Below are 27,217 nucleotides of genomic sequence, written 5' to 3' on the forward strand. Positions count from 1 at the left end.
CCCTCTCTCTCACGCTATTTCTGCCAAGCCAGGCAGAATAGCTGAATCGCAACTTCTAACGCAGACTCATTACCAAGTCTTTTGATTTCTGAGTGAATTAACTTAAGAAAGCGCGTCGACAAAACGCTTTACCATCAACGTGTACCGAGGGCAACTCTGGACCGGTTCCGTTCGACACCTACGTCTCCTGTCAGCCGCCGGTGTCATCTGGATGAATCACAACATCCTCCACGGCCCGAATCCGAAAGAGGGTCCACAAGAGTTCGGTGAGACAGAACACGGTGTTTAGCGTTTGGATGCATCTTTTCCGACTAAACCTAAGTTTATTCAAACCATCACTTTTCACTCAGACACCTGTTTCTTCCTGAAGCAAAATCAGACTCACACACGCATCCATCTCACCTCATATCACTCTCACCACTCACAACATTCTCAATCTTCATAAATTCACCAGAAGGTCTATTTGAGCAAGAACAGCATATAAACTGTTAAAAGATTGTCCCACAAAGTTGCCAATGTGATTGTTATTTCCTGTTTGTCAATTTTCAAAATCATTAGTTTAATTTGAAGAATTAAAACTTTTAATCCTTCAAACTGGTTTCCTCATTGAACTGAAACACAGACACTAAGATATTATCGGCAGTATATCGATGAAAACAACCTTTGAGTCTTCTGAACAATATAACATTTGGTTATTGATTTATTAAAAATTAATATTCCGAATTAATACGTAGCATGGTTCCTCTTTCATAAAAGAGCATAAAACCACAACGCTACAGCGTGATGACATCAGCTGCCACGTTGGTGGCAGGAATGATGGGACAGAAGTCAGCGGGATGAGTTAATGACATTAATTAATAATGATCAATAAGATGTGATTATCCCATATAAATATGAAATATCTATCTGATTGATCTTTAAATGTTTAATCAGAAGATTCTGGGGTCCTTTGCTTCTTTAGGGACCATAAACACATTTCGTATTAATTCAGACAGAGTCAGTATGTAGTTTATAAAATGAATATAATTATTTTTCCCAAGCTAAAAATGTATACATTTACAAGGTAAAGAAACATCTAATTACATCACTGTGTTAAATAAGAAAAAAAGATAATTAAGGTTAAGTTTCCTTTTCCACAACGACCTATATTTTTCTGCGAACTAAAGGAGAAGACATCAGTTGTTTTGTATCACCAGTGACAAAACCCTTTAGTCACTACTGACGTCAGCATCTAATTGGTGGTGGTAAGGTGGAAAATATAAATTTAGAAAACAATACAGTAGAATTCATTTCAGAATGATGCACATGTGTTGTTGTTTGGAGGGAGTTGGGTTACGGTGATTTGCTGCTTTTCATATCTCATAGGATAGCAGTAATGTCCTCTGAAGAAAAACTCACTACTTTATCTAACACCACATTTGTTCGTCCTGCAAGATTCTACCTCAGTGGGTTTTCTAACATGCCTCATGCTAAATATTATTATGTCTTCTTGTGTTTTGTTTACATCATGACTGTTCTTGGAAATAGCTTTCTTCTTTCTGTTATCTACCTGGTGAAGACTCTTCATACTCCCAAATATATAATTGTGTTCAACCTGGCTTTGACAGACTTGTGTGGGAGTACTGCTCTCATCCCAAAAGTCTTGGACACATTCTTGTTTGACAGGAGATACATTCTCTATGAGGCATGCTTGAGTTATATGTTCTTTGTTTATTTATTTGGATGTGTGCAGTCATGGACTCTAGTCACTATGGCATATGACAGATTTATAGCTATTTGTTTCCCGTTAAGATACCACAGTATTGTAACTAAAAGGTCTGTAGTTGCAATGCTGCTGTTTTCTTGGGGTTTTGTGATGAGTTTTTTTGCAACCATGGTTGGTTTCCTTAATCGTCTTTCTTTCTGTGGATCTTTAGTGATAGGAAGTTTTTTCTGTGATCATGGACCTGTATATCGTCTGGCCTGTAATGATATATCTTATAACTACATAACAGGGCTTATTGCCTTCCTTGTATTTTCTTGCATCCCTCTTATGCTGATAATTATAACTTATGTTGTCATTTCAATCTCACTGAGCAGAACCACTTCAAAAGATGAAAGACTTAGAGCGCTGAAAACTTGTACATCTCACTTGATTCTTGTTGCTGTGTTTTTTCTACCTTATGTCAGCACTAATGTAGCTGCGCTGACTTCTTATATTCATCCGAATGCCAGAATCATCAATGCTAGTTTAACACACACAATTCCATCTCTGATTAATCCTATTATATACTCTTTAAAGACAGAAGAAGTTATAAGTGCAATTAAAAGGCTCTACAAAAGAAACAGACTTAACATTGTGACAAAGTGGTAAAATCTATTGTTCTCACTAGAAAAGTACTTTTTGTAATTTATGTTGTTTTCTTTGTCTTTGTAATAGAAGTTTGCTACAATTTCACACCTGCCTGACAAAAAGATTGTAGCTAATTCTTTATTTACTTGCCCTTTGCAATGATTGAGACAACTGCTTCTTTTTCTTAGACAAGCTTGCAGTGTATGCATCTCAGCTGCAACCAAAACAAGTGCATCCATGACGATTCTTCAACAATAGACCTTCAGGATCTTTTCTAAGCAGACTCCATCTAGAAAGCATAAGACATCATATAAAACTGTTCTCAACAACCAGTTTGTGATCATGGCCCATGTATAATGTCTGGTCTGTAATGATGCATCTCATAGCTACATAACAGGTATTATTGCCTTCATTGTATTTGCTTGTGTCCCTTTTATATCGATAACTGCAATTTATGTTGGAACATCAATCGCACTGAGCTGATCCACATCAACGATCAAAGGCTTAGAGAGCTTAAAACTTGTACATCTCATTTGTTTCTTGTTGCAGTTTTTTTCCAATCATGTATCGGCACTAATGTTACTTCCTCTATTCATCCCAATGCCAGAACCGTAAATGCAAGTTTAACACACATATCATATCTTATTAACCCAAATATAAACTCTTTAAAAACCGAAAAAGTGACCAATGCCTTTAAGACAGTTTGTAAAAGAGACTTAAGAATACAGTGACAATTTCTTGATATCTATTACTGGTTTTACTGTAACAAAACTTTAAAATTTTTATATTATGTTTTCTATGTCTTAGTAATATAATCCTGTCATGTTTCCTCATTTGCCTGAATAAAAATATTCATACATTTAAATAATGTTCATGACCAGTGATTTTCTGGTTTGCACATCAGTCAGATTCTCCAAACATTTTAATTGAGATAACAGGTTCTCTTTAGGGGTAAATGTAACTTTTAGATCCAGAGCTTGTAATTACCCATAAATGATGCATGAATGTGTGTTCACACCAGGGCTGGGCAATAAATTAGTAGTATATCCTTATCGAAATTTCTGACTCTGCTCAATATCATTTTATCCGTGTCAATAAATTTGGCAATAAAAAACATAAAAAGGCGTTTGTAGGTTGGCAATGCTCATGTCACTTTAAGAAACTTGCCATGGGTGACCCTACCACTGGCATGAAGCCTGAAAACAGAAGAAGACAGAAATTTTTAATTTCTTTACACATACTGGTTGTTAAACTTCCTTAAAATCCCTTTAAACCAACAAAATGGATCCCCTCAACACCTTGGCTGCACCAAGAAACCCTGTCCTTAACCCTCTCAGGCTCAAAATAAGTTTTGATAAAAGGACGAACAACTAAGTCCTTCAGGGGTACTTCTGAGTTAAAAAATGATCATGAAATAAATATGTGGAGTAACCAGGTAGGTAGGTTTTAAAGTTGCAAATCTGCAACGCCTGCCTCCAGAGGGTTCAAAGTTATGAACAGAATTTGTGGCAAAGGGCATCCTTGGCAGAGTCCAACTCTCACCATGATCAAGCCCAACTTACTGCCGCTGTTGGTGCCAGATCTGCTAGGGCTGCCAGATCGGCTCAGGGTCATGCGCCTGCTGACGCCACATTAATACCAACCCACTTGGCTTTCACACACACGTTTTGGAAAGACAACAGCAGTTTTGTCAATAAATTCTTGCTTGTTACAACCTAAATATTTTCTTTATAATTTTAATTTGTTCATAAAACACTATATTATCTTTGTTTTGTAAAGAATGTGAAACTACATAAAACAACCTCAGACTGCCAAGAAACAGAACAGTTCTTATATGTGAAGCCATATCTGTTTGTATAAATGTGGAATTCATCTGTATATTTCCTTAGTTGTTATGTAAATACATCCATTCATTCATTCAATATGTTGATTGCCGTCTTTTCGATAAAGTTCTTATAATGTATTTAGCCCCATTTCATCAAAATCTAGAACTCCTCCACCAGTTCTTATGTTCTTCCCATCCTTCACACTTTTAACATCTCATGTCGGTGACGTAACATAAATGGGGGCTCGTCCGGGATTTTTAATAAAAACAGACCGTGAAGGAATGTACAAATCCCCTGGTGGTGGTAATTTTAATGGTGTTTTGTTTGTTTTAAAGGTTTTAAGCTTCAGATGACTTGGATGACTGGCGGGTGCATCTGGAGGCCCCACCCCTGCAGGAGGATCCAGCCAAGCATTACAGAAGTGGACCCAGAGATGACCCCTACAGGCAGGCCCAGATGTTTCACCTAGTGGGTTAGTGTTGGTGATTCACCTCACCATCTCGGAAGCACCCCAGGAAGGACAGGGGCTAACCCCCTCCCTTTGCTGGTTTGAATGTGCCTCGGCACATGTGCTTAATCTGCCCACCCGCAAAGTGCATGAAGAGTAGGGATTTTTTTAAATGGCCTGTTCTGTTTTTATCTGGGTCTCTCCTGTTTTAATCCCCCAGAGTCTTCGTCCCCCATCCTCAAGAGTCTTCGATGCCCCCTTCGCCCTTTGAGAGTCTTCGATGCCCCCTTCGCCCTTGAGAGTCTTCGATGCCCCCTTCGCCCTTGAGAGTCTTCGATGCCCCCTTCGCCCTTGAGAGTCTCCGATGCCCCCCTTCACCCTTGAGAGTCTTCGATGCCCCCCTTCGCCCTTGAGAGTCTCCGATGCCCCCCTTCGCCCTTGAGAGTCTTCGATGCCCCCCTTCGCCCTTGAGAGTATTCGATGCCCCCCTTCGCCCTTGAGAGTCTTCGATGCCCCCCTTCGCCCTTGAGAGTCTTCGATGCCCCCCTTCGCCCTTGGAGAGTCTTCGATGCCCCCCTTCGCCCTTGGAGAGTCTTCGATGCCCCCCTTCGCCCTTGAGAGTCTTCAGAGAGTCTTTGTCGCCCCCCTCGTCCTCCAGTGTTTTTAAGAAAAAGTTTTAAAAGTTGGTGTTGTGGTGTTACTAACTTTTATCTTTTTTCTTGTTTATGTGTGGGTGTGTTACGGATGCCAGGCTGACCAGTGGAGAGAAGCAGCCAGAATCACCCAGCTCTGTTGAATCAGCCTGACACTGCCCCTCCTCCTCCTCTCTCCCGGGCTGCTGAGGAGCACAGCTGCAAGGAATCTTCACTGATTGCCATCACCTGTATAAAAAGGCTGTGCCTTCAGCAGTCTGAGAGGCAGCAGTGCAGGGGTTCTGCTGTCCTGGTTTTGTGTAGTTTTAACCCCTGTTCGTTTGAATTTGTTTGAGTTTTAAACTTTGGTTGTTTTTAACTCTTAATGAGAAACTGAGGATGATCCAGTGGGATCTTTTGTATGTTCTGTTTTTAAGGTTACTTTATTTGTGGCAATTTTCCTGACTTATTTTAACACCTTTCGTGTTGGTAAAGCTTTTAAGATACGTTTTCACCAGGTGTTTTTAGTCAGTGGATTGTTTTGAACTTTTATCAACTTCAGGATTTTAAAACACCTTCGATGCGGTAAAACTTTTAACATAAGTTTTTACCAGGTGTTTTATAGTTGATAATTTGCTTTGTACTGTTAACCTTTTAGAGAAATCAGTTTTGCTCGTGTTTTAATACCTTTTGTACAAATAAACCCATTTTAAACTCCTCCACCAGTTCTTATGTTCTCCCCATCCTTCACACTTTTAACATCTCATGTCAGGGACGTAACAATGGAAATTAAACTAATAAGATGAATAACATGAAATTATTTTAGGCACAGACAACATCCCCCACACTTTTGAAAAGCTTGCAACGCGCCTGGTCGCTCATGTACATCAAAGTTATCTTTCATAAGACGATAATCAATAAAACGATTTATATAAAATGGATCCAGAAGTTGTAGCCCGTCTCTGCCTACAATATAAATAGACCTGTCAACCCGATCCCACAGTAAGACCGGGTTGGAACTGTTCCAGTTTACGCAGACAAGCTTTACATTTAGAATTGGCATACAGATGTAAAATTAATGCAGTAAAATATAAAGCTTTTTATTTAAATATCCAGTCATTATTTTACAAGCACAGAGAGCCGCATCAGATGGATGGAAGAGCTGCATGCGGCTCCAGAGCCGCGAGTTGCCAACCCCTGAGCTAGCCTACTTTATTGTCCCCAGCAATTTTTAAACCCCACTCAAGTGTATGGTTATTGTCCCCAGCAATTCTGACAACAAACTGACGCCCTTGATGACTGTTCTTGGAAATGGCTTTCTAATTTCTGTAATCTACCTGGTGAAGACTCTTCGTATTCCCAAATATATGATTGTGTTCAACCTGGCTTTGACAGACTTGTGTGGGAGTACTGCTCTCATGCCAAAAGTCTTGGACACATTCTTGTCTGACAGGAGATACATTCTCTATGAGGCATGCTTGAGTTATATGTTCTTTGTTTATTTCGTTGGTGCTGTGCAGTCATGGACTCTAGTCACCATGGCATGTGACAGATTTATAGCTATTTGTTTCCCGTTAAGATACCACAGTATTGTAACTAAAAGGTCTGTAGTTGCAATGCTGCTGTTTTCCTGGGGTTTTGTGATGAGTTTTCTTGCAACCATGGTTGGGTTTCTTAATCGTCTTTCTTTCTGTGGATCTTTAGTAATAGAAAGTTTTTTTGTGATCATGGACCAATATATCATCTGGCCTGTAATAATACTTACTATAGCTACATAATAGGTATTATTGGTTTCCTTGTATTTTCTTGTACCCCTCTTATACAGATAATTATAACTTATGTCAGAATTTCAATCGCACTGAGCAGATTCACTTCAAGACATCAAAGACTTATACCTCTGAAAACTTGTACATCTCACCTCATTATTGTTGCTGTTTTTTCTTACCCTTTATTAGCACTAACCTAGCTGCTTCTAAAATTCATTCCAATGCCAGAATCATAAACTCCACTTTATCACACACACTTCCATCTCTGATTAATCGTATTATATACTCTTTAAAGACAGAAGAAGTGATAAGTGCTATTAAAAGGCTCTGCAAAAGAAACTTATTTAACACAGTGACAAACCAGTGAGATTGATTACTGTTTTCACTATAAAGGTACTTTTTTTATTTTATGTTGTTGTTTTCTTTGTCTTTGTAATATAATCTTTCTACAATCCCACACCTGTCAGGAAAATATTTAAGCTAATTTTTTATTTACTTGCCCTTTGCAATGTTTGAGACAACTGCTTATTTTTCTTACAAAATGCTGCAACTGACCTCGTGACTATATACATCTCTCATCTCAGCTGCAACCAAAGTAAGTGCAACCATGATGGTTTTTAATGAATAGACCTTCAGGTTTTATTTTGAAGCACGTGCATTATAAAGATTCCATAAATAAAGCCCAAGGCATTATTTAAAACTGTTCTCAACAATCAATTTTTCCTAATCAACTTTTTAGTTTTAGAATTCAGATCTTCTCTGACTTGTTGATTTCAAGTCAGTTATTCCATTTCCTTTCAATTTTGAGAGAAATAGTATAGACATGTGTGATATATTGTAAATTGTTTTTGCTTGAACCTAATATTCCACATGAAAAAAAAGTACATTTAAAGACAATGCATGACAAGTGAATTTCATGTTTGTACTTAAGGGGGTTCAGTGTTAATTTTGACAAAAAATGTTTAATTTAGTTGTAGTCTTAGTCTTTTTAGTAAATTATTTTTAATTTTAGTCACAATTCAGTCATCCAATTAGTTTTAACTATAGTCTTATAAAAATAAAAATTATATATATATATATATATATATATATATATATATATATATATATATATATATGTATATATATATATATATATATATATAATGCAAACATTTTCAACTTGTGTAAAGGAAATGTTAACTACTCCTACTTGAAGTTGTAAAGAAATATGAAATAATTCACACTTCACACTTTGGATCAATAGAAATTTATAATTATAATTGTTTCTGTAACAATCATTTTTGGGAAATACCAAAATGAACACTGACAGTTAGAAATTGTGCCTCTCAATATTAATAAAATAAAAAATCTGTATAATGTGCAGTATTATTTGTAAACACGACTAGCTGCTACCTGCTGCTAACAACACCCTAAAACTTTTATAGCCATGGGGAAACCCCAGATGTGTACTGACAAAGCAAATATTTTTCAGATCATCACATCCACAGACGTATTATATGTAGATGTGCCGTGGACTGGCGCTGCCGTAGTGGGCGGTCGCCATTTTAGATGGGTGTCCATTCGCCCACAGTGCATCAATTTCTACTGAGGAAGGTGCTTACCCAACTCAAAAACACATTTTATCAAGCTTTTTTTGCAAAATCAGACACAAGGTATGGCTTGATAATTAAAATAATTAAAATAAAATATATTTAAATATAAAATCCTATCAGGTAGCCTACAAAAGTCACTGGTAACCCCATGTGATCTGTTTACAATTGTTTGCCGTTTGTGGAAACCATAGGCTGCACAAAAACGGGCATAGTTGCTCACTAGAGAGTGAGGAAAACCATCCAATATGGTGGTGACGCTGTTACGCTCTCCAGCGCCCATTGGGGCATCTAGGTATTCATAGGGTCACATCTACTGCTTTTACTCTCAGCCACGGACATTTTCTCCCTTTAGACATAACTTTTACTGGCATAAACATCAGTATGATGTCTGATTAGTGGTGGCTTGTACCACTAAAACATGCTGGATAGCAGTACTGCACAGCCAGGATTGAGAACCCCATAATTTAGACTGAATGACATGTCCTTACAGTTTCATTAATTTCAATATTTTCTTTGGGTACCATTTTCTCTGAGCAGCAGTAGCTCAGGAGGTAGAGAGAGCGGCTCAACGTGGTACGTCAGATGCTGTGTGGGGAATTGTCAGCTCCGATGGGGCTCATGGGACGCCGGGGCATTAGCTGGACCCAGTGCCGTTGGATCTAATGGCTTCCGGGTTGGTGTAAGTTGTGTGCGGCAGCGGGATGATCTGGTCGCGGCGTCCTGCATTACAGCGGCAAGCTTGCGGGAGAGGAGTTCACCAACAAAATCTGTGTGAGGTGATATGTGGATCGGCTGAGCCCTCGCCAGTGGATCTGAAAGGCTCGAGTATAACGGCATCTTCTTCCATCATCAGGTTTGCTCTGACTAATGCCAGGCCTATTATGAATAAGACTTTTATTTTGAAGGATTTTATTTAAACAAATGGCCTGGAGTTTCTGTGTGTTACGGAATCTTGGGTCCCTAAAGATGAAACTGCTGCTTTTGTGGAACTACTTCCAGATTATTTTACATATTTAAGTGTTCCGATATCCTTGGGGCATGGTGGAGGGTTGGCAGTAACATTTAAGTCATCAATTATGTGTAGGCAGGTATATCCATCCTTTGTGCCCACCAGCTTTGAACTCTGCCTTTGTGAGCTGGGATGCTCTCAGAAGCCACTAGTTGCTCTCCTAAACTGCCCACCAAGACAAAACACTGACTTTATAGATGATTTCACTGAATTGCTTGGCGAGGTGATTCCTAAGTATGATCAAGTGTTACTCCTTGGGGACTTTACCATACATGTGTGTTGTCAGGATAAGCCTATGGTGAAAGATTATTTAAATCTTGTTGACTCTTTTAATTTAGTTCAGTTAGTGGATCAACCCACACAAGTTAGAGGTCATATTTTAGATTTAGAGGTGCTGTCACTGGGTGTAGTAGTCTCCAACCTGCAAGTCCAAGAGGCCTATTTTTCAGATCACAGGCCGGTATTGTTTGATGTGGCCTGGAATCACCAACATGTGAAACAATATGCTCCGATGAAGCGCTGTCGGGTGTTAAAAGACTCTACAGCTGCTGAGTTTGCCGCAGTGTTTTCTATGGGGGGTGTGGTGCAATCCTAAAGACCTTGGACCACAGAAGAGCTTGTCATACACTTTGATTCAGTATGCACCATGGCGCTTGACATGGTAGACCCAGTAAGGGTAAAGGACCCTAAGTCTAAAAAGGAGCCATGGCTAACTGAGAGTACTCGAGTACTGAAAAGGATGTGTAGGAAGGCCGAGCGAAGGTGGAAAAAGGATGGGCTCCAGAGCTCGCTTGACCTACTAAGGGTATATTGGATTGGCTATCAGAAAGCCGTGAAAGATGCAAGGATAAAGTACTTTGCCAACGTAATCTCCTTAAACTCACAGAATGCTAGGATACTTTTTAAGACAGTGGACTCTATTTTAAATGTGAATGAGCCCTTGCGATTGAGTACACAATTGAGTCATATAACAATCTTTTGGATTTCTTTGTGGACAAGGTAGTGGGGACAAGGGCCTCGATTCCACCACTTAAGCATGACCCCTCTACACGACTCTGTGTTCCAAAGGCACTGGAAGGTTTTCAATCATTAATCTTTGCAGAGCTTGAGGATCTGGTCATGAGACTTAAGCCAACAGGGGCGGCAACTGATTTTCCACCGGCCAGGCTACTGACGGAAGTTTTTCCGGTAGTGGGTGACCATGTATTGCAAATTGTGAATAGCAGCTTGCCATCAGGGGAAGTCCCCATTTCCTTAAAGCCGGCAGTGGTAAAACCTCTGCTAAAGAAACCAGGACTGCACCCTGTCTAATTTTAGACCTTTCTACAGAAAAGGGGAATTAGAGAAGTATTTCAATCTGGGTTCAAACCTTCTCATAGCACCAAATCTGCACTGCTGAAGGTCCTTGATGACATTTTACTGGCCAATGATTCTGGTGATGCTGTGGTTCAGGTGATCTTTGGCTTGACATCAGCCTTTGATACCATTGATCATGGCATTCTAATAAACTGACTGGAGCAGTGTGTGGGTATTACGAGCCAGGCACTCAAGTGGATAAGATCCTACTTGACAGGGAGGAGTTTCTGTGTGAAGTTGGGGGACTGCTCCTTCGACCTGGCTGAGCTGCCTTGGGGAGTGCCCCAGGGATCGATTTTAGCCCCACTATTTTTCTCCATATATCTCCTACCCTTGGGTGACCTATTTCACAAGCATGACGCATCATTCCATCCCTATGCTGATGATTGCCATGTTATTTTTCCAATTAGGCGTGGTGGTTTATGCACCATTCAACCTTTACTGGACTGCCAGGAGGATTTCAAGCTATGGATGGCTCAGAACTACTTGTGTTTCAACCAAAATAAGACTGAATTAATTCTGTTTACTCCACCAAAGACCCTAGGAGGTGCCCAAGGGCTGGTTATCTAGTGCTATACACCATGATTTTCTGATTAATGGCTTTCGCTTTGGGGTGGTCCTTGTATTTTAGTTTTTTACCGATCAGCTCATTAACAGTCAACTGGATGTTTTTTTTTGTTTGTTTGTTTTGGGGTGGGGGGGGGGGGGCGTGTTGTTTCTTTTCTTCGTTTTGCTGCAGAAACGTTGCGTGTAGCTCCGGATGATTCTTCTTGAGCTGGGCAGTTAAATTTGACGTATTAAAAGAAGACGTCTTGATTCCTCTTCGCATAGCCTCCTCTTTACAGTAATCACAAATGGCAATTTAATTGTCCAGAGACACTTTGAAATAATTCCAAAGACATGCTGGCGAATCCTCTTCTCACCTGCTACATGCTACACGTTCTGCTGCAAGTAAAGACGCGGTTTGATGATGTAATCAAGTGTGTGCTGAGAGATGGTGAGTTCAGGGTTGGCTGGGAAATGCTGGAGCCACAGCATTTTAATGCACTTTGTGCCAGGTAAATTAAAATGGGGGGGGGGGGGGGGGGCTGAGTCAGGAGTGGGGGAGGTCTCTTCACCTCGGATTGGTGGCACACTTAGTCGCTCGACAAGATCGACTGCAGGGCAGCATTCCAACCCCTACAGACTGCCTAGATCTGCATGCTGTCTGCACTGATCAAGGGCTTCTAAAAGGTGGGGGGCTATGTTTCTCTGTTCATTGGCGGGTCACCGATGCTCTTCGGTGGGGAGTAGTGTAGCCATTGGCGCCTGGTGGGGTTGGCATGACAACTGCCACCAGGTGGTTGACATACTCCACTGCTGATGGGAGCTGAGAAATAGCTGTGGGCGTGGCAGTGGGGTGAAATGTTTTGTCAGTAGTTGCCAGCAGTGCTGGGGTTCAGTAAGGCTCTGTGAAGGAAAAGCAGTGTGGTAATGTAGGTAAGGTGTTCTTGGTGTGGAATGTAGACCATTTTTTATCTGTTGGTAATGCTAGTGTTGTGGATGTTGCAATGTGGCCACAACAAGGGTGAGCAGTGTGTTTCTGTTGGGGCATGGGGATCGACACATCAGGTATTTTAAGGATGTGTGTTAACTGAAGGGACGGGGTTTTAATGGTGTGTACTGAATGTTTGTTTTGATGTGTAATATGTTTTGTTTTACAGGGACTGAACTGTTCCTGTTGTCCTTTAATGCAGTTTTGTTTGAGTTGGGGTGGTCTGCCCAGCCTTGCATGGCCTATAGACCAAAAGATCTGGATAGAGTCTTGTAAGGGCTGCCCGACTCCCTTTTTGTACCTATTTTCCTGTTTCTTTAAAGGGGCATTATGGAAGTTTGACAGCCAAAACATGTAAAGAAATAATAAATTTCTTCTTCATACATTCTCCTGCAATGCCCTGGTCCTATAAAATGAGCCCTGGCATTTTTACTGTGATTGCCTATTTTTCTGTAAAATCACAGAAAAAGAAAGCTGCTCAGGTCGAGCACGCTGCTTCATGCGTGTTCACGCTCAGGCATAGCCCTTCGAACCCTTCTTAAGTGGTACAGATACAAATGATGTCACTGGCGTGTTAGCTTGCCAGGTAGGACATTGTACTTTCATGCAGAAGACCTGGGTTCGATTCTGGATGTGAATATAGTTTATTTAGAGTTTCTTTTTTACATTAATGGTATCTTTTTTTACAGTAAGATGCCCAAATTTTTATTTGAGACTCGCCAAACGGCATTGAATTCACAGATAAAAAAGATGTGGGTTCAACTTTCATTTTGGAACAATTTTTCAAGAGTATGCAGGAGGACTGACCCATCTTAAACCTTTGTCGGCTGTGCTGAAGAGAAAAAGGTACAGAACCAAAATATTTAATTAATTAAGCCGGGCGTACACTGTGCGACTTTTTCACTCGTAGCACTCAGCTTCAGCTCAAACTGTACGACTTCCTCGCAGAGCAGATCTCACGAGTCATGTGCTCACACTGCACGACCCAGTTCTCGGATGCGATCTGACTGCTCACACTGTACGTCTGGTAGCAACACGTCGGCCCTAAAAATATGCTAAAAATAGCAGTTTTTACTCAACACGTCAGACTTTTTTTGTCTTGTTTTGCCTGTTTTCCTTCGGGAGTGCTGCAGGAGGACACACAGGGATTTATGGGGGTTGGATGAGGAAAACAAAATAAAGAAAGTAAATCTGTGTTTTGTGATCAGTTTAATTTGACATGAACACGACAAACACGCTTTCTTGACAATCTTTGTGAGTAAAAAAACGTGTAGAAATAAAAACGAACAGCGTGTGTTATTAGGGAAATAGCGGGGACCGGTGTTGATGCAGGATTGCACATGCGCCGTGAGCGGTTCTGATACTTTTTGGGTCGCAGCTGCTCGCAGCGCCGCTTCAACAGTGCGATACCCTCACGAGGGACGAGCGAAATATTAAACACGCCAGAAGTCCGTGCGACCTCACGACTGCTGATCGGTAGCTGGTCACGTGGTGTTAATCGCCTCTCGTAACCCTCTGTACACTACACGACCCCTCGGCGCAAAACTCGCCCCGATGTTGTGGATTCTCGCACGACTGGAAAATCGGCTCAAAAAAGTGAAAAAGTCGCACAGTGTACGCCCGGCTTTAGCTGCGCGTTCTCCTGTCCTCTGTCCTCCTGGCCACACACACACACGGAGCTGACTGTCTCAGCTGTTATTTTTGTTAATGAGTGTGCACGTACAGCATGCGCGCCTCGTGCACGAGCCTACTATTGAAGCTGCCGTTACACTTTTGGCCTGAGGGGGCAATCACGAGCATAAAAATTCAAAACTCCGTAAAGTCCCTTTAAATTATCTTGTGTTCAATCAATTTTGGTAAATTTTATTACAGTGTCACAGTGGTCTGTTGGGACCATCAACATATATACTGGACAATTCATTTCCATAGGCTCCAATAACACGTTTTTGAGGCCAAATGAGAGGTGGCCACCACCGCCATTTTGACCGTGTCACAGGTTCCGTCAAGCCCAGACATTTCCAAAAAAAGGGAAGAGAGGTGGAGCTGAGGGTGGGGCTGTAAAGCTTGGTTTATGCTTGACGCATTCACTTTCCGCGCGGTGATGCGGCTCGCGGCTGGAACGCGCTTCACAACTCGCAGCGTTTATGGTTTGTGCGGCTTGTCTCTGCGGTGAGCCAATATTCTCCCAAACTGAACGGGGCAGCATGGAGCTCTACAGCATGCATCCAACACTACACCATAGTAGAAGTAGAATTTACTGTTTACAACATGGTATTTCAGCATTTTTAACAGCGTTCTCGTCTTTTCCGACAGTGCGAGCTATTTCTCTCCAAGAATTATTAACAACATGTTGATCACGGTGATCTCTGAGAGCTGAATCATACAAATGTCTGTATTTACGAACCTCTGCCGTGCCGGTCCGCCATGATTTTCCGCGTCCGACCGTCCGCCTGGTTAGAAATTTTCCGAGGTGCGCGTTGCGGAAATCTTGGGCCGTGCGGAGACGCGGTGGAGGGGCGCGGTTGTTAAAATGACGCAAAATGACGCAACTTTTCCGCGCGGAGCCGTGCGGACCTCGCGGACGCGTCAAGCATAAACCAACCTTAAGGCTGGGATCAACTGACAACACCCGGTCTAACTAGCTACAAGCTAACCCTGGCTAACCCAAAGCTAACGCAGAGGTGAGAGCCAAGCTAACGGATGTAGCCACCTAGCTACAACCAGAGCTAACTCTGTGGAATACCCATCAACTGCATGGAGTTCAGGTGGAGGCTTGCAGCGCTTTTTCATGAAAAGTACCTTTCTGTGGATTAAAAAAAAATATTAAATCGATACGTTTATAAGTTATTTCCATAATGAAAATATATTTTGCTTTGAGCAAGTTTTCACTATCTTTAACATACCGTATTTTCTGGACTATTGTTGGGGCTGGACGAGGAGTGAGGCCTGCCTGATGGCTCATCAAACCGACAATAGAAATTGTTTAGGTTGTTTGCCAAGAGCTGATTATCGGTGGAGGCGGGGGTTCTGGGTTTGTAGTTGGTGATGTTCCTGAAACTTTTCCACACAGAGGTTGGGTCGTTTTCAGTGATTTGCTGCTGCATTTTGTCATGATGCTGGTGTTTTGCTTTGACCAATTCTTTGCTGAACCTGTATTTAGTGTCTCTGTTGGAGTCCTTCTCCCCCCTTTTAAATGCATCTCTCTTTTCTAACCACAGCTGTTTGAGTTTAGGGGTAAACCAGGCTTTGTCATTGTTATAACTCACCCTGGTGTGTGATGGTATGATGCTGTCCTGACAGAAGTGGATGTAGGAGGTGACGGTATCTGTGAACTCATCTAAACTGTCTGAGGTGGCCTTCATTACCTCCCAGTCTGTGGTCTCAAAGCATGAGCGAAGCTCATCTGTGGCATCTGTGTTCCACTGTCTTGTTGACTTCACAACAGGCTTGGAGAGTTTTAGTCTTTGTTTGTAAGCTGGGATCAGATGGATGGTCACGTGGTCAGAGAGTCCAAGCGCAGCGCACACCACTGCATGATAGTTCTCCCGTTACTGTGCTGTAACAGTGGTCCAGGGTTTTCTCCTCTCTGGTTGGACATTTGATATACTGTTTATATTTGGGAAGCTCCTGGCTCAGATTTGCTTTGTTAAAGTCTCCAAGTACAATGATGAGGGAGTCCGGGTACGTCGTCCGCTCCACAGTATCTCTTCCGCGAGCGTACGCTGAGCCTCGTGCACGTCCGCATCAGGTGGGATGTAAACAGTGCCTAGAATGAATGAGGCGAACTCCCACAGAGAGTAAAATGGTTTACAGTTTGTGAAAAGATATTCCAGAGATGGAGAACAATGCTGCGCAATCACTGTGACATCCGTGCACCAACCATTATTGATGTAAAAACACACACTTCCACCTGTGGTCTTGCCGGAGAGAGTCACTTTCCGATCTGCGCAGATGAGGTGAAACCCATCCAGCTGGAGCGCGCAGTCGGGAGTGTCCTCACTGAGCCATGTTTCAATGAAGCATAGAACCCCAGATGAGGAGAAGTCTCTGTTTATGTTCCTCATCAGGGTCAGCTCGTCCATTTTGTTGCGAAGTGAGCGCACATTAGAGAGGAAGATCCCAGGTAGAGCCATGCGCAGTCCCCGTCTCCTCAAACGCACGAGCACGCCCGCTCGTTTACCTCTCCTCCTGCGTCTCACTTTCCTGATCAAAGTTGATATTGAATCGGCCACGGATGCAACAAAAATTGAGGTGAAGTCCACCAGAATCATAGTGTTGTAACTTATGAGTTCTTCTCTTGAGTAGGAGAACCCAGATACGCAATTTACGCACAAAAACAGAACAAAAACAGCGCACCAAAGTACCAAGGCAGCCGTCTGCGGCGCCATCTTAAGATTGTAGTTTAGGCAGACTTATGTTGCACTAAAAAAGCTAAAATGATGACTATACACTTTTACACCACTATTAGACGCTATAAAGTTTATCAACAAAAAAAGTTCATTTGGGGATGACTTGCTCTTTAAAACCAACTCATTTCTTCCACATCCATGACTGACCCGCCATTATACCTATGACTTTTGTTGATTTAAGGCCAATTATTTCATTTATTTGTCTTGTAGGTTGAAACTTAGTTGTTTTTCTCCCAAGCTTTCTATAGCCTGAGCTCATTGTGGTACACACTGATATCAAACAGCAGTGTGACTACTTGTCACCCCTTAAAATACACAGATTGACTAATTACTGGATTAAATAAGTCTGTGATCCAAATAAAGGATAACATTCTGTTTCACATGTCCCTACAGTCGAAAGATTTTCAATCGGGTGTCATAATTTGTGTCCATTTTGTTCAAGTTTTGTTTATTTTTTGGTAACAAAATGAAAAAAAATTAAATCAGTTGCATCATGTCACCAGTGATGTAAACCTTTAGTCCCCACTGATGTCAGTATTCACAATGGTGAGGAAGATTATATAAATCTCGAAAGCAACAGCAGATTTCACTTCGGAGCACCATACATGTGCTGTTGTCTGGAGGGAATTAGATTACAGCATCTTCTGTGTGATTAGCTATTTTTCATATCCTGTTAGATGACAGTAATGTCCTCAGATGAAAAACTCATTTCTCTATTTAACTCCACATTTGTTCGTCCTTCAAAATTTTATCTTGGGGGGTTTTCTAACATCCCTTTTGTTAAGTATTATTATGTCTTCTTGTGTTTTGTTTACATCATGACTGTTCTTGGAAATGGTTTTCTCCTTTCTGTTATCTACCTGGTAAAGACTCTCCATACTCCCAAATATATGATCGTGTTCAACCTGGCTTTGACAGACTTGTGTGGGAGTACTGCTCTCATCCCAAAACTCCTGGACACATTCTTGTTTGACAGGAGATACATTCTCTATGAGGCATGCTTGAGTTATATGTTCTTTGTTTATTTCTTTGTAGGAATGCAAGCATGGACTCTTGTCACCATGGCGTACGACAGATTTATTGCAATTTGCTTCCCGTTAAGATACCACAGCATTGTCACCAAAAGATCTATATTTGCAATGCTGCTGTTTTCATGGATGTTTTTATTGGGTTATTTTGCTGCAATGGTTGAATTTCTTAATCAGCTTTCTTTCTGTGGGTCTTTAGTGATCCAAAGTTTTTTCTGTGACCATGCACCCGTCTATCTTCTTGCCTGTAATGATGCATCTTATAGTTATATAACAGGGGTAATTGCCTTCACTATATTCACTTGCATCCCTCTTGTACTGATTATTGTTACTTATGCTGGTATTTCCATCGCACTGAGCAGGAATTTTTCAAGAGATAAAAGACTTAGAGCGCTAAAAACCTGTACTTCTCACCTGCTGCTTGTTGCTGTGTTTTTCCTACCATTTGTTGGCTCTAACTTAGCTGCTCTGACTTCCTACATTCACCCCAATGCTAGAATTATAAATTCCAGTTTATCACACACAATTCCATCTCTGCTGAATCCTATTATATACTCTTTAAAGACAGAAGAAGTGATGAATGCGATTAAGAGGATTTGTAAAAGAAACAGACCTCTAAATAGAGCATAAAGTCTATTTCTTGTTTTAAAATAAGTTAGGCTAATATGTTGCTTTCTTTGTTTTAGTGGCTTTGTTATCCTTCCTGTGTTACAAATCCACACCTGCTGCCTTAAGAATTGTCAAGAGACAGCTGACTTTGTCTCCCAGCAGTTTTGCTCAAAGTGGATCCCTTAGACACACATCAGTCTTCTTGACTGCAACAAACACAAATGCATCGACAGTCTGTCATGAAAACTGAATCCCCAGGACATGTTTCAATGTACCTAATGCAACTCCTCTCAGAGGGCCTTTTCTAAATTCATACCATAACAAACTCTAATTGATGTTAGTAATCACTGGACCTGTATCTTTCCTCAATATGACTGTCCTTCCCGAAGTCCTCCATTAAAATCCTAAGATTCCCATTAGTTGAGTTGTGTTCATTCTTGTGTATTTCTTTTCCCTCAAAATGGATACAATGCTATCTTTATGGTTTAGCTGTACTATGAGTTTTTCCTTATCTTGTAATTAGTTACTTTAGTCCTCAGGTTGTCTTTTATTGCTAAAATTAAACATGTTTTTTTTCCATTAACGTTTATCTTAACTTCCTATTTTTATACTATATTAGTAATTTGTAATATGGATTTCTATCAGTATTAATCTGAGCAGCACTGAGTATGATGCACAATGCCCCACGCTCCCAGAATCAATTCAGCACTTATTTTGAGTCTTTCACACCTGGTAAGTTGTTCGTGCTGCATAGGATCATCTGGCAACAGCAGACACATTGTGTGAATTATAGTTGCTTTTGTTGTTTATCTTTATTCTAACTGGGGCCTGATTTATAAAACTTATGTCTCTTCCACACTAGCGCTGGCTCCCCTCCAGTCAGTCCCAGCCCGCCCCAGCTTGGCCATGTTAATTACACACATTAAATCCAAACATCTTTAGGAATGCGGACATGACTGAGCATGTGGGCCATCTCCTTAATTTGCGCGAAGATATCAGTGATGTCATGAGCGCACCTCTGAGCACATGGGCGGGGCAAAAGATGCATGGAGAAGTCCGCGGTAAACAAAAAAGGCAGCCGTGAGCAGCGATGCTTTTGGAGACTGACTCTGATATTACATCCTGAACTTCTGCCTGTCTTCCCGCAGGGCAGCTCAAGTCTTGCAGAGCTGCGTGTGTGTGCATTTGTGTGTGCTCACAGCAGAGAGAGTAAAAAAAGAAATGGCTTCAGTCAGAGGCATGTTTCCTCCTCAGTAACCAGAATGATAATGAATTGCGCATACGGGAAGCCCCTGCTGGCTGACTATATCTGCCAATCGAAAGCTCCCCCTGATGGTAGGTGTGAATTTGAGCCAGCCAATCAGTTGTCACCGGGTGTGTCGGACCAGTTCAACCCGAAGCAGATCGCCTTCGGAAGAGGTCTAAAAAACGATTTGTTGCACGCAGAAAAAATCCAGGCTATGTGAACTAGAAGCCGACCGACAAATTTACTTATTTCTATCCATCCATCCATTTTCATCCGCTTATCCAGAGTCGGGTCACGGGGGCAGTAGCCTAAGGCGAGAGGCCCAGACTTCCCTCTCCCCAGCCACTTGGGCCAGCTCCTCCAGGGGAATCCAAAGGCGTTCCCTGGCCAAATGAGAGACATAGTCCCTCCATCGTGTCCTGGGTCTACCTTTAGGTCTCCTCCCGGTTGGACGTGCCCGGAAAACCTCACCAGGGAGGCGTCCAGGAGGCATCCTGACCAGATTCCCGAGCCACCTCAACTGGCTTCTCTCGATGTGGAGGAGCAGCGGGTCTACTCTGAGCCCCTTCCGAATGACCGAGCTTCTCACCCTATCTCTAAGGGAGAGCCCAGCCAGTCTCCGGAGAAAACTCATTTTGGCCGCTTGTATCCGCGATCTCGTTCTTTTGGTCACTACCCAAAGCTCGTGACCATAAGTGAAGGTAGGAACGTAGATCGACTGGTAAATCGAGAGCTTTGCCTTCTGACTCAGCTCTCTCTTCACCACGACAGACCAGTATAACGCCCGCATCACTGCAGATGCAGCACCAATCCGTCTATCGATTTCACGCTCCAGTTTTCCCTCACTCTTGAACAATATCCCAAGATTCTTAAACTCCTCCACTTGGGGCAGGACCTCATCTCTGACCCGGAGAAGGCATTCTACCCTTTTCCGAATCAAGACCATGGTCTCAGATTTAGAGGAGCTGATTCTCATCCCAGCTGCTTCACACTCGGCTGTGAACCGCTCCAGCGAAAGTTGAAGATCACGTTCTGATGATGCCAACAGGACCACATTATCTGCTCAAAGCAGAGACCTGATCCTTAGGCTACCAAAACAGATGCCCTCCACACCTTGGCTGCGCCTAGAAATCCTGTCCAAAAAGGTTATGAACAGAATCGGTGACAAAGGGCAGCCTTGGCGGAGTCCAACTCTCACTGGGAAGGAGCCCGACTTGTTGCCGGCAATGCGGACCAAGCTCTGACACCGGTCATACAGGGACCTAACAGCCCGTATCAGAGGGCCTGGTACCCCATACTCCCGGAGTACCCCCCACAGGGCCCCCTGAGGGACGCGATCAAACGCCTTCTCCAAACCCACAAAACACATGTAGACTGGTTGGGCTCATTCCCACGCACCCTCCAGGATCCCCCTAAGGGTAGAGCTGGTCCAGTGTTCCACGGCCAGGACAAAAACCACATTGCTCCTCCTGAATCTGAGGTTCAACAATCCGACTGACCCTCCTCTCCAGAACTCCTGAATAGATCTTACCAGGAAGGTTCAGGAGTGTGATCCCCCTGTAGTTGGAACACACCCTGCGGTCCCCCTTTTTAAATAAGTGGACCACCTTCCCGGTCTGCCAGTCCAGTGGGACTGCCCCCGATGTCCACGCAATATTGCAGAGCCGCGACAGCCAACACAGCCCCACAACATCCAGAGCCTTAAGGAACTCTGGGCGGATCTCATCCACCCCTGGAGCCTTGCCACAGAGGAGCTTTTTAACCACCTCAGTGACCTCAGCACCAGAGATTTGAGAGGCCAACCCAAAGTCCCCAGACTCTGCTTCCTCACTGGAAGACGTGTCGGTGGGATTGAGGAGGCGGATGGCTGCTTATACTGAGCCAGGATCCTCTGGAGGTTTCTTCCTGTTAAAAGGGAGTTTTCCTCTCCACTGTCGCTATATGCTTGCTTAGTATGAGGATTGCTGTAAAGACTCTGACACTAGTCTGTTGGAAAGGCCACCAGGTGGCACACTTGCGGACTCACGCTCTCACTCTCTCAGAGCAGAGCTGACGACAGTGCAGAGGAGACCACCAAGCAGAGCATGTGGAGAAGCACATGAGACAGCAGAATGGAGGAGAGTTTTACTTTGCTAGTTCCCAGGTTAAATCAGTTTTGTGTGCGTGAATGACTGCTAAGTAAGTAATCCTTTGTTTACTGGACCTGCTTACATAATGTGTGAGGAATAAGTTTGTTTGCCTCGTGATGTTCTGGAATGTTCTCATGTCATAGTTATGCTTGACAGTTCTGTCATGAATCTGCACTGCCTTATTGTATGAGAGTGTAGGTCCCTGTTGCCTATTTTATGCATGTGTGTAGGTTGCAGTGTTGGATGTGAGGTGGTTTATAGCTGTAAAAGTGGGTAATTTGGTTTAGAATCTCAGAATATTTGAGTGTTGGTAAATCCCTGAAATGGCCACTAGATGTCCTCCTTGTAACATGTCTGCGCTGGCAGTTTACCCAGAGGGTTTTTAGCTTGTGTGGCCATGTAGACTGGGTTGCCTAGACCAAGGTGATCTGGACCTGCTGATTATTATATTCTTTTCTGTTTAGAGGTTTTTTTTTTCTCCTACTATGTTGTTGTGTTTGAACAAATGGGGCAGAATATATTTTATGTTAATCTGTTCTTCCTGTATTATTCTTTCCTTTCATTTAGACCACACTCACCTACCAACATCCCTGTTAACTCTGGGTAATTCTTAATGAGTTGAATATTCATTGCTCAGCCCTGCATCATTGTTCTGCGTGCCCCTGTGCATTGTTGTTTCTATTACTTTTCACCTGAGAATAGAGGCCAAGTTAAAATGAAGCCTGAACTTGTGTTCTTACCGACACCCCAGGAAGACACCCTTTGTTTGTGTGTGTGGCATTGATGAGTTGTCAGGTGATTCTAAATGTCCTATGACTGCAAAACCACGTTCACATTTTGTGAGTTGTAAAGCTGTTGTTGTTGGTAACCGTTGGTTACTTAATACCCCTGCTAGAGAAGCTGAAGTTTTCTATGAGCAGTTTGGTGTGTCTACATGAGTTGTGCTTCCCTCTAAAACCTTATGGGTAACAGTTCCACGTGGCACTACGGTCCATGTGGGTGAGGTCTCTCTATATTACTTGGATCCTGGTGAGCATAGGGCTGAAGTAGAGTTTTCTCCTTTCTACGATAACATCTCCTTTGCTCTTTCTCCAGCGACGATGGATCGTGTTACATTCGACGGTCCAACCATGGTTCGAGTGGGTGTGGTGAACAGAATGCTACGTGAGTTGTCGGCAGATCCTGGTCCCAAGTTTCAACCAGTGTCTTACTCCTGGTCCTTTGCTGATTCTGTCGTGATATTCATTATATGCCTAAACCTCAGCTTGCTCTGGGGTGTGTTCTTTATCCTATTCCATTATTTCTCCGCACAGTTGAACCTTCTGGGGAACTCGGTCGGTGATGTCAAAGGACGCCTAACTCGAGCCTTAGCGCCGGTTCATGGAGCACCGGCTGCCCAGGTGCCTCCGCCTGAGCCGGCCGGTCCACCTCCTCCTCCGTCTGCCAGGACGTAGAAGGTGAAGTGATTTCGGTTGCCAGACTCGTCGGTTCCATAGTTTCTATCTCGAGTTACACAAGTTTGTCTATGTTTGTGTGTGCGCATGGTTGTCTTTCCTGTTTATACATGACGTGCAGACTTGGGGTGAGTTGAGATGAACATGCTGTGGGTTCCTGAAGTCAGGTGATCAGTCAGGTAACAGTAGATTGGTTTAGGCCACATAGTACTGTTATCCAAATTTTTTTTTAGTCTCACTAATCTTAATTCCTTATGGGAACATTCACATGAGGGTGATTACTAACCACTGATGTACATTTTTAGCTCCTAGACAATCACACGTCTATCTTTTTGTAGAATTTTGTTACAGTGAATGAGTTGAAATCTTTATGATTAGCTTGGTTGATTACCATCAGGGGCTACAGCCATTTTTGCCCTTCAGTTGATTATATTTTTTTGTGTAGTGCAGTGAGTTCTCCCATACGCAGTATAGGGTTCTTTTAATTTTATGCTTTTTTGCACCACCCTTTTTGCATCTCATGTAGAGAGGGTTGCATCCATTTCTTCGCTTAGAGCTAATTCACATAATCCCTTCACATAGTACTTGCAGGTACTCACAGTGATAGGTTTATATTTGTTTGTTGATTTGCATGAGGCACTATTTTGTTGTGTCTACATTGAAGTGCCCTGTGCTGTGCTCTCTCTTTCCTGCTGAGTTCGTGATGATCCTGCTTCCTGAGGGTGGACCCGAGACTCGTCATCGGAATCTACTCCTCCTGGTTGGTGCTCCGGCTCATTGGACCTGGACGTCCGTTGGTTCCGGCATGGCTGCTGGGATACTTCGCTCGCTGGGACGACCTGTCTGCTGCTCTTCCCTTTTGCTGGATTATGATAAGTGCTCTTACAAAGATCAGTTTGCTGTTTAGAATTATTCCAGACCTGTGGAGATATAAGTTGCTGCTGCTTCAATTATTGCTTCCATGGGAATGTATGATAATCTACTGACTTGTGTGCTTCCCAAGGAGTATGCGAGACTGTTCTTCGGCGTGGGGTTCGTACCTCACCACTGTTGGCCTCTTCCTGTGGGATAACACCCTGCTCTGTTGTCGGGGTCCTTCATAACTCTGGTTTGTTCAATGACCAGGTGGTCTCTGGACGGACCACTGTGCCCTTGAAAAGGGGGGTATGTAACGTGATGAAGGAGCTATTTCAGCCAAGGTTATTTAATCTTTCCCACAGTCCCTTTGACACAGCACCAGAGTGCATGAAACAGCCTCATGGTCATGCATTCACTTCTAAACTGTTTACATTCCAGCAATGAAGACAGAAGATGAAGACTGCTTTCTTTTCTTTTATTAAAAGCCAAATAACTCTATTTTCAATAAAAGCTAATCAAAACAACTGTTAATCAAATAATACCATGTGAACGATCTGTGAAATCACAATATTATGATTAATATGTTTATAATAAGTAAATGACTTATTCTAGCCACTAGACACGCTGATACATTAAGGTAAATAATCACATGACACATTGCTGTCACTGATCCAATCAGAACCTTCACATCTGAAGCGTGGCAGAGTCTCTGTGGTGTTTATTTAATCTGTCAGCTTTGATTCGTCCAGAATCATAAACATCAATATTAATAAAACAGTCCAACGCCATTTTTAAGGCCAGTATTCAACAACATCTCAAGATCCCCTGAAGTTCACCGCATGCTAAGTGAAGTATGGACCGACCATCTATACTTTCCTTTTTAAGCTAAGAACTGCCAAGCTGGGGAATCCTGTCATTATTATCAACAAGCAACGGTTCCTTCAGAATAAAAGCTGAATCCGCTGACCAAAGGGGGGTCCCTTTTGACGCTGTGAAACACCTGTTGCTTTTCACCTGGAGACTATCCAAAGACTGGTTTGTCGTGCTGTCGACGCTGTTTCATCGGCTCCAGTACCAGTGGAAGGTTGTGAACCTGGCATCCTGATCTGTATGGGAGTCTCACTGAAGGACATGTGGATGCGACATAAATGTCGTCTCATGTTTTTATGACCATGGTTCAAACGTTGATCAGTTAGGAGCAAAACATCTCCCACTCAGACTCGCTTCTCCGGAACGGAGGTTCTGAACTGACATCGCACCAACACACACTTCACCTCACATTCCATTCCACAAACGTCCATCATTAGAGTTAGTTTTGTTAAATTGTTTAAAATTAATTTTAGTAATAAAATTTCTTAAACGTTTGAAAGTCTCTCTCTCTTCTCTTGTCTCTCAGTTCATGCAAAGTGTTTATTTAATTTCCCTGTAATAAAAAGAACCAATCTTCTGATTTAAATAACCCAGTGTCCATTAGATGGGATCCATACTCGATATGGATCTTTAATGTCTATGGTCATTAATTAGATTGTAACTTTTTAACACTACAACTCCCTCCCTGATACAGTCCATCTACCTACTAACAACAGGCAATCTAACACTAGTCAGTGACTTGATGCAATTTGCTGGGTTCCTTATATAGGAAACATTTTTCCTGATTGGCTTAATGAAATGACTTGGATTGGAATGTTTATTATGTGAAGTGCCTTGAGATGACTCCTCCTTGAACTGTCACCTTATCGTGGTGGAGGAGTTTGAGTGCCCTAATGATCCTAGGAGCTATGTTGTCTGGGGCACTTTGTGCCCCTGGTAAGGTCTCCCATGACAAATTGGTCTTAGGTGAAGGGTGAGACAAAGAACGGTTCACAGGATCTTTCATGGATGTAAATTCAAAGAGTTGGAGTACCCGGCCCGGAGGGTTACCGGGATCCCACCCTGGAGCCAGGCCTGGGGTTGGGACCCGTGAGCGAGCGCCTGGTGGCCGGGCTTTCGCCCATTGGGCCCAGCCGGGCCCTGCCTGAACCGGATACATGGGCTCATCCAACTGTGGACCCACCACCCGCAGGAGGAACATGAAGGGTCCGGTGCAGTGTGGATCGGGTGGCAGACCAAGGCGGGAGCCTTGGCGGTCCGATCCCCGGACAAGAAAACTGGTTTTTGGGACATGGAACGTCACCTTGTTGGCGGGGAAGGAGCAGGAGCTTGTGGCAGAGATTGAGCGGTACCGGCTAGATATAGTCGGACTCACCTCGACACATAGCATTGGCTCTGGAACCCAAGTCCTTGAGAGGGGTTGGACACTCTCCTTTGCTGGAGTTGCTCCGGGTGAGAGGCGGAGGGCTGGGGTTGGCTTTTTGTTAGCCCCAAGACTCTCTGCCTGTGTGTTGGGGTTTACCCCGGGGGACGAGAGGGTAGCTTCCCTGCGCCTTCAGGTCGGGGAACGGGTCCTGACTGTTGTTTGTGCTTATGGGCCAAATATCAGTTCAGAGTACCCACCCTTTTTGGAGTCCCTGGGACGAGTGCTAGATAGTGCTCCATCGGGGGACTCCATTGTCCTGCTGGGGGACTTCAATGCTCACGTGGGCAATGACAGCTTGACCTGGAGGGGTGTGATTGGGAGGAACGGCCCGCCTGATCTGAACTTGAGTGGTGTTTCGTTATTGGACTTCTGTGCAAGCCACAGTTTGGCCATAACGAACACCATGTTCGAACATAAGGATGCCCATCGGTACACTTGGTACCAGGGCAGCCTAGGTCGCAGGTCGATGATAGACTTTGTAGTCGTATCATCTGATCTGATCTGTTCTGTTTTGGACACCCGAGTGAAGAGAGGAGCGGAGGTGTCAACTGATCACCACCTGGTGGTGAGTTGGATCAGATGGCAGGGGAAGATGCCGCGTAGACCTGGCAGACCCAAATGAATAGTGAGGGTCTACTGGGAACGCCTGGCAGAAGAACCTGTTAAGACGATCTTCAACTCCCACCTCCG

At 43.1% G+C, this 27,217-nt stretch overlaps 2 protein-coding genes, 1 non-coding gene and 1 pseudogene across 7 annotated transcripts; all 4 read left to right on the forward strand.

The window, feature by feature from the left end:
- On the forward strand, positions 1-25,781 carry LOC107391185 (uncharacterized). Of its 5 annotated transcripts, XR_011521730.1 has the most exons (4): positions 1-266; positions 4,494-4,630; positions 23,015-23,083; positions 23,233-25,781. It is a non-coding gene; the product is annotated as an uncharacterized protein (transcript). The 5 variants fall into 5 exon arrangements; XR_011521729.1 differs by lacking the exon at positions 4,494-4,630; XR_011521731.1 differs by lacking the exons at positions 1-266; positions 4,494-4,630 and adding an exon at positions 12,081-12,197.
- LOC107390980 (olfactory receptor 5K16-like) lies at positions 1,376-2,981 on the forward strand. The gene is made up of 2 exons (XM_015968005.3): positions 1,376-2,329; positions 2,919-2,981. The coding sequence occupies exons 1-2, from the start codon at positions 1,376-1,378 to the stop codon at positions 2,979-2,981; spliced, it is 1,017 nt and encodes a 338-aa protein (XP_015823491.3).
- LOC107390981 (olfactory receptor 1-like) lies at positions 6,489-7,371 on the forward strand (annotated as a pseudogene).
- On the forward strand, positions 17,514-18,565 carry LOC107391183 (olfactory receptor 1-like). The gene has a single exon (XM_015968325.3). It carries the CDS (start codon positions 17,585-17,587, stop codon positions 18,563-18,565), a length of 981 nt encoding a protein of 326 aa, XP_015823811.3. The 5' UTR covers positions 17,514-17,584.
- Positions 25,782-27,217: the final 1,436 nt, after the last annotated feature.

The sequence above is a fragment of the Nothobranchius furzeri genome, chromosome 10 (assembly GCF_043380555.1).
Source record: "Nothobranchius furzeri strain GRZ-AD chromosome 10, NfurGRZ-RIMD1, whole genome shotgun sequence".
Classification (NCBI taxonomy): Eukaryota; Metazoa; Chordata; class Actinopteri; order Cyprinodontiformes; family Nothobranchiidae; genus Nothobranchius; species Nothobranchius furzeri.

Bases quoted from the DNA above. Each gene is read 5' to 3' on its own strand.
- LOC107390980 (XM_015968005.3), top strand. From the start codon at position 1,376: ATGTCCTCTGAAGAAAAACTCACTACTTTATCTAACACCACATTTGTT. The intron at 2,330-2,918 runs CTTAACATTGTG...TAATGTTACTTC, and splicing joins GGCTCTACAAAAGAAACAGA to CTCTATTCATCCCAATGCCA.
- LOC107391183 (XM_015968325.3), top strand. From the start codon at position 17,585: ATGACAGTAATGTCCTCAGATGAAAAACTCATTTCTCTATTTAACTCC.